Genomic DNA, 13,910 nt, shown 5'->3' on the forward strand with positions numbered 1-13,910 from the left:
TGGGCGGGGCAGGCCGGTCGCTCGGCGCGCGCCGCCGCCGCCGGTCGCCGTTCCCGCCCCGCGGCCGTTATGCGGCGCGCGCTGCCGCCGCTCCGCGCTCTCCTCAGGGCCGGTGCCGCGGGGCGGCCGCCCCGGCTCCCGGCGCTCAGCGGGCTCTGCGGCGCGCCGGCGGCTGAGGGGAGCGGCGGCGGCGGCGGCAGCAGCGAGGTAAGCGAGGGGCCCGGGGCGGCGGTTGTGTGCCGGGGGCGGGCGCCTCGAAGGCGTGCGGGGCGAGCCGGAGCGAAACCGAAACGGCCTCGGGCGGCGGCTGCCGGACCCGGCCTGGGCGGGGCGCGGCCTCCCGGCGCCCCAGGGTGTGGCGGGGCACGGCCGGGCCGCCCGCCGCGGCTGAGGGGCGGCGGGGGCGCGGGCCGCCCGCGGGGAGCGGCCGTTCCGGCTCCCGGGGGCTTTCCCTGCCCGGGGCGGGGGGACCGTCTCCCTCCCGTCCCAGCCGGGAGGTCGTTACCGGGGTTCCCTCGCCGGCGCCTGCGAGGCCCCTCTTCCGAGGCTTTTGCCTTCCGCTGTTGCCGAAGAGGAGCAGCGGGAGTCGTTACGGTCGGGCTCGGAGGGAGCCCCGGGCTTCGTCCCGGCTCCTTTGTTGTGGCAGCGCTGCAGATCTCTCCTGTCGCGGAGAGGGTGTTTCTTTGTGGTCAAAAGGAGGAAAAAAATAGCTGTTAGTTTCGTTATTTCCCTTTCGGATATAGGCTCAATTCCTTGCTTGGTTCTTTTTTTCACTGTATGTTTAGCAAAAGACTTTTTTTTTTTTTTAATTTTGCTACGGTGTCGTTCACTGTAAAATTCACGTTTGTAATCTACGTTGTTTACAGGTGGCAAAATTAACGTGAAGAACTGCATTTCTTACAAAACTATTACGATATAGTTTCAGTAATTTCACATACCAGCTTACAAAGCCTGAGAAGACTACTGTATGTCCATCAGCAAGCCTGCAACATCATTTCTGCAGCAGGCAGGTTATTTCTAACATAGCGTTCCTCAAAGTGTTGCAGACTACTTGGAGACAGTGGTTGCAGGGTTTTTTGGTTTCAGAGGGCTGATAATTATGTTGGGGAGAAAGGAGAGGGCTTCAGGGGGAGTTCTGGCATGTAAAACTGAACAAAACCCAACTGCCTAATTTAAATCAATGATAGTGCAATACATTTAAAGTGTTGACTTTATTAAATTGGGCTCTGTCGGGGAATGTACTCAAACTCATGGGTTTTCAAACATCATTGGTGTGCCATGGTTTTAGAAGAGGCAGCAGTGAGAGCCAGTGTGTCAAGGTGTGTGTCTGCAGCTACATCACCTTTCAGGCGGCGGTGGTTGTGGCAGTGCCTATCTCTGTGCTGTACCCAGCTGCAGGAAAAATGTAGCAGATGAATAATTGATGAGGAACAAAGTGCTGCTTAAATAGGCAAAATGCCCTTCTCCCTCCACGGGAAGAACAGCGGGCTGGATTGCTGTCAGGATGTGCCCCGAGACAGCTTGAATAGCAAAGGCTGTCCCACCTCTGCTGGCTGGAGTCGTTTCTGCGCCTGTTCTCCCCATCACGCTTGGTCTCAGCGCTTAATCTCTCACTCCTTTTTCATCAAACGATGAAAGAGGGGATCATAAATCCTGAGAGTCCTGGATTCCATTTGAAGCTTGGGAGAGAAATTAAGCTTAGATTGTAGAACCTTTTTAGTCCATCCTTTTCCAACCTGATTCAGTCACGGTTTCATTGCTCAACAGTCCTCTCTCTGTCTCCTCTCCTTAGGCTTATCACCCAGCTTATCTTTCTTAGCCTCCCTCTCCTTTTCTAGGCTTACTAGGTCTAGCTCTTTGCTTCTTCAAAGGCAGGAAATGGGATAAATTTTAGTAACTCAAACAGCATCTTTGTTTAAGGAGGTGCTAACTTTACCAGTAGGCATTAGTCTGCCATATATAAAACTTAAGAATCAACTGAAGCACTGTGTAAGGAGTGCAACAGATACCTGGCTCGAGTCGAACCTGTTCTGGAACAGGAAAGTACAAGTGACAGCAGGGACAGTTTTAGTATCTAAACATCTTGTAAGGGAGGAGCGGAGTACAATACTTGCATTCAAGACCTACCTGCTGCTGAAAAATGTACTTTTGTTTATTTTGTTAGTAGTTTATTTTGTTAGTATTCTGTGCATTGAAATTACTGGTGAAAGAGTGGGGTTAAATCAGTGAAAAGTGTGACTCACTGGCACAGCAGCATGTATTTTGTACCTCTTTTTATCAGTTTAATTCAATTTGTCCCTATCTTCTGAAACGTTGTGGAACTACTCATAAAGCAAGGTAGAACTCATGAGGCTATATGCATAAGGAAATGGAGTTCTAGTGCTCCTTTTTTCACAGTAGGTATTGTAGCATATGAATATAAGATGCATTAAAATGTGCAGTTAAAGATCCATTCCTTCTCTGTGGAGGCGTCTGTTTTCATTGGGCTTTAGCTTTTGTAAGCTTTATCAAACGTGTGTAAGTCTGGGCATAACTAATGTACTCTTTCTTTTCAACTCTTTCTTACAGCTCAACATACTGCCATCCTTTGGTTTTCTTTTTGACATTGATGGTGTACTGGTACGAGGAAAGACTCCAATTCCTGCTGCAAAAACAGCCTTTCAAAAGCTAGTGAATTCTCAGGGACAATTCTTGGTGCCTGTAGTGTTTGTCACCAATGCAGGGAATTGCCTTCGCCAGAAAAAAGCTGATCAGTTATCTCATCTACTGGGAGTTCCAGTGAGTAGCTTAAATGCTGTTTATTTAGTTATTTACTTACAGTGAATGTGTCAAAATGTATTACCTTCTATTAAATGCTGCTCAGTTAATCACTTTTGTTCTTCCCTTAAGCCCCCTGAAATGCTTTGCTGGAGGCATTATAAAAGTAAAAAATGCTGTCCAAAGCTAATGGTATTTCCGTTGGTAAAGGTACTGATTTCTCCAATGGTAAAGCTAATGGTGATGGTATTTCTTTGCAACATTATTATCGTGGGAATAAATCTTGCCTTCTCCTTCTGAATAAAAAAATGTGCGTGCCAGCAACATGAAACTCTGCTCTAGCAAGCTGAATGTCTTCTGTGATAATGTGCAGGACGGGAGCTTCCTGCCTATTTTCGATACGAGTGGCAAAACTTTATCCCCCCCTGATTTGTGGGCGCAGCAGGCAGTAGGACTTCTCTGTTGTTGAAGACTGTGTTTGGGCCTTACTAAGAGAAAGCCATAAAGTCAGTTCTGCAGTGCCCTTTGTTTCCTTAAGGGCCAGCAGGTGTGGGCGTATCTGTATCAATAACATCCTGTGTGTCATGGGTAAAGTGACATCTCAATTATTTTTGAGGTTTTTAGATCTGTAAAGGTGGTAAGAAGCAATTCATAATAGCATACTTCCAGGCAAATAATTTTAGTGGTTTTATACCTATTGAAGGAATGGGGATATGTAAACTAAAAGAACAAAGTCTTCTGATACAGTTAAATCAGTTGCTGCAGTCTAGCAAAGGCACCACAGTTGGAACTAGGGCAGTTCTGATTCTTCTTTCCTGTTTGTTTTCTAAATGCATTTGGTGATTCTGTAAAACTAGGGGAGAAAACCTGGTGTTCATGTTGAATAGAGTAATTCTGGAAGCTGAAAGGGGTGTCTATGACGATTTGTCAGTAATGTGTTTTTTTCTGGCATATTATCAATACGTCATCTGTGAAACTTAGGAGGAAATGATATGGCAGGGTTTTAGGTAGGTATGTATGATTATGTTGTAATTCACAGAATTTGTCACACCTGTTAACTAAATCTACATATAAACTTGCCTGAAAAACAACAGACTCCTTTTGTTTTTAAATCCCAAACAGATTTCACAAGAACAAGTGATGATGTCACACAGTCCTCTGCGGATGTTCAAACGTTATCATGAAAAATGTGTTCTTGTATCTGGACAAGGACCACTTCTTGATATTGCTCGAGAGTATCTTTAAAAAAAAAACAAAAAAACAAACACAAACAAACCCACAAACCTTTCTGTTTAAGTATTTTCCTTAGTCAAGTTCAGGGGATCCTGTGAATCAAGTGAAAACCAAACATTTCAACACTACAAATCCAGTAATAAGCAATGGTAGTTCTTACTATGATGTCAAATTTATGTTTTGGAAACGGTTGGTATGCTGATATTTGCTTCACTTTGTTCTATGTGTTTTTAATGAGGAAGGAAAAAAGAGAAAGAGTTATGGTTTTGACTCATTTGCAAATGACACTTTAGCACAAAGGGTTTGTGCTCCCTTGAGGATGAGAGCCTGACATTCTATCTGTTATTTATCACATCTGACTTTTAGCTCAGTGGCTCAAGATTTGCTTTTAAGTGTGCGGCCAGGCCAGGTCATGTTCTTTTTGTAGCCAACATCTAAAGTAGAACTATGCTTGAAGATATTTTGCCGCTTCTATACTAACTGCCAAAAAGAACTTGAATTATGTTGATATAATGGTGGTATCAAAGCTTCAAACTGTAATTTAATGATCTTAACTTTTGCATAATTTTCGTTCTGCACTTCTTCCTTTATTGGGACTTTAATTAAAGCTTGTGTAAGTTATAAGTTGTAAAAAATGTATATGCAACTTTGAAGTATAAGCTTTATGTCAAATACAAAGATGAAAAAATGTCACTGAAGGAATATTCCAGTTAACTGTCAAAATCTGTTTCGCATGGGTAAGAGAAAAGTATGTTACAAGGCTGAATACAAAATATAAAAAACATATTTCTGTTAGATAGCATTTTTGTATGGGATAATCTAGTCTTAAAATGACTTTACAAATGGCCTGTGGTGCTAATTCCAATATAAAATCAGGTGGCTTAGTTTGTATAAGTGATATATGTAAATAGCTCTTATTTTCATTTGCATGGTAAGAATTTGCTAGTATTGAGAGTAGCAACAACTGCTTTTTTACATAAACGAGCAGTTTTAGTTTGATTACCTCTTGTTAACCAAGTTTAAATTATTGGGATATATCAGCATTTAAGAGCACTACCATGCAAATCGTGAGGTTATTTTTTTTCCCCTTTTGGTCCTTTCCTTTTTTGATGTGTTTCAGTATTTATCTTAACTCCCTTTAGAGCATAATTAAACCTGATTGGTCAGTTCACCATTTTGCAAAAGACTGAGCTTTATGGTGTTTGTTTATCTAGCAATACATTTGCAGTTATAATGGCCTAAGGAAAGCACAGTTTGTGGAGACTGTATTTTTTCCTCAACTAGCTCATATTTCTTTCCTATAATAATTACACAAGATGTTGTCTTGCTGCCAGATGAACTTCTTTTTGTGCTTCTGTAGAGATGATCTCAGAGTATTGCAGGTCTAGAGTGGCTTCTTGCTTTTTATATCATATTTTAAGAAAGATTTATGTATAATTTTTGTCTTAAGATTTCAGACACACAGGTCTCCCATTTATAAGTAATGGGATGATCATCTTTTTATCTCACAGAAGTAAAAGTCAGTCTTTGATATATTGCTTTCATTCCTAAATAATTTGCTTTACCAGATAAACTGCATATGTTAGAATTGTTAAAATGGAATTGCCAATTTTTTAAATCTTTTAATAGAAGCAATTCTGTATCCTTAACTGGTATTTTCCCAGCCTTGGTTTCTGTCAGCCTATTACCATTGAAACATTGCGGGAGAAACACCCTTTGCTAGATGTAGTTGACCATGATAGAAGGCCTAATGTTCTGGTAAGTATATATTTTTGTTTTAAAATTCTTTGTTTGCTCATTAGATGACATTCTATAATAGGGGTCAATATTTGAACTACCAAGCTAATGCTGTTGTTCTTACAATGTACTTTGACTTTGCTTTTCTGCTGCCTCATTTGTTTTATTACAGGATTTTCAAGAAAAACTGTATAGACTTTTTTTTTTTCTATCAGTGGTAATTGTTTAACATAATCTTTGATTTTGTAACTTACTGTTGTGGGAAAAGTTATAATTTAGTACAGATACCTAATTCAAAATCTGTCTTGGAAAGCTTATTAGCTTCCTCAGATGTGTGGAAGACAAAATAAGCTTTTTCCTTCAGTATAGGATTGTCTTGGTATTGTTTCTAGGCCATGAGGTTGCTTTGATTGTAAATTAATGCTTTGCAGATAACTAATTTTTCTCCAAAGGACTCCCTTTCTTGTTTATACCATTACTTAAATGTATTTAAATATTAACAGTACGTACAGTACGATTTCAACGGAATTGTGCAGAATTTCAAAAAGTGGATACATACACAATAAATACATGCGTGTATTGTACATATTCAGGGTCAGTGTATAGAGTGGATTTTTCCCATGTGAAGTCAAGAAATTCTCTGTGGTTCATAGAATCCATAACTCAGTTATATCACCTTTTGCCTTGCTTCTCAACCATGCAGATGTAGAAGTTCAAGAAACTGTTAACGTATTTGTCACCATAGGGAGTAAATCATGAAGTAGAAACTCTTATTTGCTTAGAAAATGTACTATGTGTTATACAATGTGTTTTTCTTTCTTAGCAGTGTTAAAGAAATACATTTCAAAAACTATTTTTCAAATATCTTGTTAATACTAGAGGCCTCTTACTCCGGTAGAAAAATAAACATCCATACTTTCATACACAAGTAAATTAAACAACTGAAGTTTGCCAGAGGAGGTTAAATAGATGTAGGAGGCTAGCGAATGTAGAACACGCTAACTCATCTGCTATCCATTTGCCACGAGATTTCACTTCAGAATTGAAATTCAAGTTTCTAAGTAAACTGACGTCAGGTATATACCAAAATAGAGAGTGCATTTCCTGTCAGTGTTGCAGAAGACAACCGTGGGAGCTATACTTGAATTTATTCTGTTAAAAAATAGTAGTAGATGTCTAATCTTGTAGAAAACGTTCATTTTTTTTCTTATTGCAGTACCCCTCTGCTGTGGAGCTTCCCAAGATTGAGGGTCAGTTATCTTTATTTAACTTGCAACTATCCATTTATAGATGAAATATCTTTATTGTCCTCTATAATTAGAATTTATTTTTAGATTGCTGGGCACTTCAGAAAGTTGGCTGAGACAATTCTAAAATTTCTTTGTTAATGGCATCTGCCATTAATTTGGAATGTATCACGTGTGATAAAGCTGGTTTGTTTTTTTTTTAATGTGCGCAGTTTTCAGCCATGTGTTTTTGAAGTTTCAGAAGGTAGGGGCAGTCTGCTTTCCTTTTTATCTTCCTTTAATAGGCTATTGTTGCCTTCCTTTCAAAAATGAGGAGTGAATTGACGTGTTCAGAAATAATCGGTCTTGTTTTTACAGTGGTCAGGATGGTCACTTCAGAGTTGTAGTACGAGAAGCATCTTGTTTCAGCACACTGTATTCACTCTCATCTCATCTGAAGTACAGGAAGGTAGAAACTGGACTTTAGGATTTCAAAAAATCCATGTCAGATTATTGCTGGAGACCAGAAAAATGTCTAAAAACAATGTTCAAATTTTGTTTTAAGATGAACAAAATAACATCTCTGATGGATTATTTAAATACTGTATGTAAACATAGAATTCACAAAGGTATGAAAGACTTAGAAATACAATTTAGAAGTTAATATTTTGTGGTGCTGTGGAGAAACTTAGCCAATTAAAAAAAGGCCCAAATTCTTAAACCTGTAGATTTTGCAGTGGGGTCTTGTTACTTCTGAGATTTTCTGTGAATGAATGGGTATGTAATATATTAAAACCCTAAGTTAAAGTTAATGTGACTATTTAATCAGTTCATGGTTAAATCAAATTACTTGTTCAGTCTCTTCAGACAAGGTTTTAGTGTCAGAGATTTGGTGCCCTGTTAACTAATTCTATAAATCTATTTTTTAATTCTTGTGCTCATAGCTGTTGTTTTGTTTGGGGAGCCTGTCAGATGGGAAACCAACCTTCAGTTGATAATAGATGTTTTGCTGACAAGTGGCTATCCTGGAAATCCATATCACCGTGAAAATTACCCTCACATTCCTGTACTTGCTTGTAATATGGATCTGATGTGGGTAGCTGAAGCACAGTCTCCAAGGTAAGTGCAATTATAACATGTATGTATATCAGATATATTTGGGGTTTCCTTGTTTCTTCAGTAAAATTCAGAGTCGATACTTTTACGCAAAATGCTTACTATAGCTTCGCAGTAAGTCTCAGCTTTGAATGCAAGGTCTCTAAAGCAACGCACTTTCAGCAAATGCTGCCTTATTACTGTCTATGTTATTGCATGCAGGAAATCAGTTACTCGAAATAAAAACTGCTTTTAAGCCCTAAACCTTTTTGTTTCCCCACTCCCAGAAGAGTGGGGAAAGATAGGTTTTTGCCTGAGGGCCTCAGAGTCTCAGTTCAAAGGAAAAAATTAAAAAATTATCAAGGCCATTGTTTCATTTCATTAGGTCCTTCTTTGGTATTTCTCTTTTCCACCCTACAGTTTCTGGTAGGGTAAAGAATTGACCCTGCTAGTTGAAAGCAGTGAGTGTTTTTGAGCTGAGGACAATATAGTGAGGTCTTTAAGGAATGTAAGAAAAAACAAGTAGAACACACAGAACAAGGTGGCATGATCTCTGATAGTGGTTTTGTTTGATTTTGTTTTCAATAGAAGATAGTTCTTTAATAGTTTTGTTTCCCCTCCCTTCCCACTTGTCCAAAATTAGAGCATAGACTGAAATAGAAATTGTTATTTCGACTTGATTGCTGCCTTGATCTTGGGTGAAGGTCTTGTCAGATACCCTTACTTGGATGCAAAGACAACCTCTGATTAGCACGTTGGCAAAAGACCTATGTGTGATAGTTTCAGGTTACAGAAAGGCAACCAATGTATCTACAGTGAATAAGATATGTAGTTTCAGTTGTGTCCTTTGGGAAAGATCCAGTATAAAGTTCATTTTTTCCTTTGACAGCGTGACAAGGTTGCATCCGTCAGTGCCATTACCTTCACTATTGGAATATAATGCCATGACTAAGTTGTTTTAAGCTGTTGCTAATAATTACTGGAAATAATTTTATGCTTATTTGTTGGTATTAGTTCATAATACAAAGCAACAAGCAGGGTGGAGAGAGGGAATGAAGGGTTAATTCAGAATTCACAAAAGCTAATTCTGTACCACATTTGAAAGTGCTACAGCTGCTTCCTTCTTTGTAGCTTTTTTCCTTAAAAGACTTGATTTCTAGGCCATTAGAGACTTAGTTTCTTTGTTAGTACACCTTGTATTATCTCTACTGGCTTCTGATGCTCATTATACTGGTATTTTAGGTTTTTTTAGGCTATATGTACCTGGTTTGAGCAGATATACTAATCTAGGTGCATTAGAAGTTGCCTAGCAGCTCTTGTTAAGTAGTATGTGTAATTTATTGTATAAAGAATTCTTGTATAGCAACTTTTTATTCTTGTTCGGGCTGTTTTGGTAATTCGGTATTTCTCAAGTGGTATGTATTAGTTCATCCCTAATCCCACATCCTGACTTCAGTAATGAAGTAAAACTGCTTTCTTTCATCATGAGATTACGTCTTCTAAATTACTGATTTACAGGCTTAGTTGATGATCCATCATCACTGATTGCACCTTGATCAAAATAACTGAGTTATCAAAAGCATGCCGTAAAATTATAGCTTATTCTTTGATCCTCCTTTGCATCTAATTTTTTTAGAGAAACCAATAAAGGTTTTTGTTTCCATATTGCAAGTGGGGTTCGGTATACTCTTGTGTTTAAGGAGGGAGCAATTTTCCTCCTGTCTGACTAACTTTCCTTTTCCGTTTTGCCTCTTTGTTAATTTAGCTGATTCTGTTAAGTCAATGCAGAGAGTAGATTACAGGTTAGGCATTATTTCATAAGCATCGCTTTTGTAACTAGGGTATCTACTTAAATGCAAGTAACGCTACCACAAACCGTTGCTGCGTTTTAAAAATACGTAAATCTGTTATGCTGTCCCAATTACAGGTTTTTATTGTGGCATTTATTGTTCAGCTAATCAGCACTTAATTTTCAGTGAAACAGCTGTGGAAATGTTGTGTGCAAACTGAGGGAAATTTGATAGTTACAGGATATGATTTATTCCTAAAAGATCATGAAATAAAAAAGTTTTGCTTTTTTTATGTGTACTTAATATCATTTGATTTGTCCTTATATCTGTGTAGGTTTGGGCATGGAACATTCATGGTTTGTTTGGAAAACATTTACAAGAAAATCACTGGCAAAGATCTGAAATATGAGGTCTTAATGGGCAAACCTAGTAAACTGACCTACCAGTATGCAGAATACCTCATCAGGGCTCAGGCAGCAGAAAGGCAGTGGAAGCAACCTATTCAAACTCTTTATGCAGTCGGGTAAGATATCAGAAGTCTAACAAGTACAGGAGGAAACTACTTGCAACATAAGTACCAGCAAAGAAAAACAAGAAAAATATACAACTCATACTAGTTTGTTTCTCAGATAATATTGGGACTACCTAACAGCCTTGGTGGTATGGCGTACTTTTTATAATGTTTTTGAGCCTCACTGTTTTTAATCCTGAAAATTAATAATACTTTGCTCCTTCCATGTGTAATTTCTTTTGAAGCACAAAAAGTGGTTTATATGCAACTAAGATTTCTCCCAATTTTTTTAATTACTTTTTTTTAATTTCTGTAATAGGCTGTGTAAATCTAACAAAAAAGATTTGCATGGGTGTTTGTTTTATTAGGTTTACTGGTATAACACCAACAAGCTTTGAGTAAATGACAGTTATTGGAGAATGTAGAGCTAGAATTTATTTGTGAGGTTGTTAAGCTTGGTCATATGCTACTGCATGTGCTGTCACATCATAGAATCCTTTTCATAGAAAGAGATAAAGCTGTATTGTATTAAAGACTGTTCCAGAATCTCCAAGATGTTTGGAAATACAATAAGCTCATTCATGGACTGCTAATACCTACCCTTGATTTCCCCTGCCTCTGCTCCAATCGGCAATTTCAATATGGAGAGTTACTCACTTTTATCATAGTTAATGCTTAATGAAAATGGTGTAATAAAATAGCTATGGGATTGGATTTCTTCCTATCTGCATACTTCTACATAAAAGTTATGTAAAGTATAAAATAAACTGTTAAGGCAAAACTGTAAAAATGTCTTTCATACATTAAAATTTGACAACTAAAATTGCACTGCTGACTAAAGTTTCTTCTTACTTTTCCAGAGATAATCTCATGACTGATGTGTATGGTGCTAACCTTTACAATCGCTATCTTGAAGAGAACTCCAGAAAAGGTTCAAAATCACGGATTCAGGCCAAAGTTGCTGGTGGCAGAGGATCTGCCACTCTCTCTCAGGATGATGAAATAGACAACAGTTGGGAGAATGAATTAGCATCTGCAGCAGCTGCCCACTGTAGGTCTGTTCTTGTTTGTACTGGGGTTTACAACCCTCACGCCGAGGTTCCCTTGGATACCAGGGAGAGCATAACTGAAACGGTGTTCCATGGCCACAGAGATTTTAGATTTGATCCTGGTTTAGTAGAACCAGATCATATTGTACCAGATGTTGATGCTGCTGTAGACCTGGTCTTCCAGCTGGAGAACTTTGCACCTAATTGATATGACATGACTTCTTAAGGACTACTCAGTGCTATGCTTTTCTTCCCAAAAACCAGTGCTTTAAAATCATGCCACAAACTGCTGCTTTCTAAAAGTTTTACATTTTAAATTAATACAATCTTATATTAAGTATATTAATATACCTATATATACTTAGGTATATTAATATACTTAAGTATACTAAATATCAATAATGCTTTTTAAAGTACTTTGAAATACGTAATTTCTTGCTTTAGTTGACCTTTATTGCCCTTGTATTCATTATGATAGTAGGTATTTTAACAGCAATTTTTCATAGTAGCTCATGCATCTTACTGGTACTTAAATTCCCACGACAGTACCTTCTTTTGTTTGCTGGAAGATCGAGCTTCTAGGTATTGGGGATCTTGAGGATATTGGATTGTGGTGCTGGGGTCATTTACACCATTACAAATTGGCTGGTAGAGAGCACAACATGTATTACTGCTTGGTATTCTGCAAGCAAGGAGTGCTCTCGAAATAGAGTGAAGTTCAAGTCTGTTCTGCTACTTTCTACCTGCTCACGTACAACCCTGCAGCCTTTCTTTTTATCTGTTTTCCTGTGTGTCTGGAGCTGCTATTGCTTCTCTCTACTCTGACATGTAAAGCCTTAATAGAAATGCCCACGTAAAATGGAGAAGGCTGACTTGTTAACTCCATTTTTGGAACTCCCAACTAAGCTGAACACAGTCATGTAAGGAAGGTGGCTAACATTGGGTGCCCTGTGTGGCATAATACCTGGCCTTTCTGTCTTTGCCTTTTTATCTGCACTTTTTTGAGGAATTTAGAATCTTAGAAAGTTTTAGCAATTATGTTTCAGGTGTTTCCATCAGTTGGACTTTTCCACTGAATGAGTGACTACTGTTTGGGCAAAAAGTGCCTAGTAATTTACTTGAAGCTTCATACCACTGTGGTAATTAACTGGCCTTTAGTGGAATATACTTCATCTTGTGTCAATGTTATATGTTGTTTGGTTCATAGATTTTATAGCTGTTCATTTTAAAAAAAAAAGTAATTTATTTTATGTTATTTTTGTAAAATACTTTTAAACATTTTCGTTCAAAAGATGTCTTTGAAAATATTTTTGTGTTAATTTGTTACAACACAGTACATGGTGTACTTGTGACATAAGCTTGGAAAACATAAGCCAGTTAAGTGTGTTTTAAAAACAAAGTCAGTTTACACACAAATACCACTTACCATCACCTTGGGGGCTAGACAGGTTTTTATGTTTGGGGTTTGGTTTGGGTTTGTTTTTTTGTTTTTTTTTCAAATTAGAAACTGTACAAACAAAAATTTGTGGGTCTTCGGTCTTCCCAAGTACTTGCAGAACTAGCGGAAAGCTAGCTTAAAAGCATTGATAGACAGATGGTGGCATAAAGTGAAATGACTTCCTGGCCAGCTTCTTCACTGCTTATTATCCTGATATCAAAATCTGAAAACCCACATCATGAAGACAACATTGCTGTTATGAAGTCAGATTTTTTTGTTGTCTTTTTTTGTTGTGTTTTCTCTATTTGCAGACCACTGTAATCCCCCTCTCTCTTCTGTCAGGATTGTTGATTCATTCACTCATGTTTTATAAATAGCTTTCAATGTATCTTGCTGGATCCAGTTAAGGACACTGCTCTAAACAGTGTATTTCCTGTTTCTTCACTGGGAAAGTATTATGGCAGCACATTCTTGCCTTTTTTTATTGGTACAATAAACAGATATATAACTATTTCTTTAGCACTTTTCTGTAATACGCCAACTATTTGCAAAGTATGCCAAATCTTTCTAAGTAAAGGTGGTAGTTTTGTAAAATGTCAGGATGACTTGAAGTTGCATTGTTTCAATACTGAGGCATGTTGCAGAGCTCTTTAACTGTTATTGGAAGAGGTGTCAGGCTGTCAGTGAAGCAAGGAATAAAGATGTGGATGTTGATGAAGAACAGAAAACATTCAGTTTGTTTCTTCTTTTTTCCCCAGAATACATGTGAACACTTCAAAAGGTTCATGAGGGAACTGTGTATATACTTAAACTTCATCCCTCATGGAAACATTAACTTACAATGTGTATGCAGAAAAAATACTGTTTGGCTGCTCATCAGGCTGCTACTGTTTTTTAACTGAAAGGAATACAGGTTTTTAGTCTATATCCCTCTTAGACCATTTAGGCTATGTCTGCGTTGCAGGGGTGTGAATGTTGCCTGATGAGTCTGCTTGAGCTATTTTTAATGTGATTCTTTGTATGAATGTATGACTGAGTCCCAGTAGTGGACTAGGGTGCCGCTAGATTTGGAGC

General features: G+C 38.4%; 1 protein-coding gene across 1 annotated transcript; it reads left to right on the top strand.

Annotated features, from left to right (window-relative positions):
• Positions 1 to 11: 11 nt before the first annotated feature.
• Positions 12 to 13,564, top strand: LOC104312347 (haloacid dehalogenase-like hydrolase domain-containing 5). Its single transcript, XM_069769814.1, has 8 exons — positions 12 to 207; positions 2,569 to 2,778; positions 3,880 to 3,992; positions 5,655 to 5,748; positions 6,944 to 6,977; positions 7,898 to 8,072; positions 10,173 to 10,361; positions 11,210 to 13,564. Exons 1-8 carry the CDS (start codon positions 70 to 72, stop codon positions 11,604 to 11,606), a joined length of 1,350 nt encoding a protein of 449 aa, XP_069625915.1. The 5' UTR covers positions 12 to 69; the 3' UTR covers positions 11,607 to 13,564.
• Positions 13,565 to 13,910: the final 346 nt, after the last annotated feature.

The sequence above is a fragment of the Haliaeetus albicilla genome, chromosome 24, assembly GCF_947461875.1.
Source record: "Haliaeetus albicilla chromosome 24, bHalAlb1.1, whole genome shotgun sequence".
Classification (NCBI taxonomy): domain Eukaryota; kingdom Metazoa; phylum Chordata; class Aves; order Accipitriformes; family Accipitridae; genus Haliaeetus; species Haliaeetus albicilla.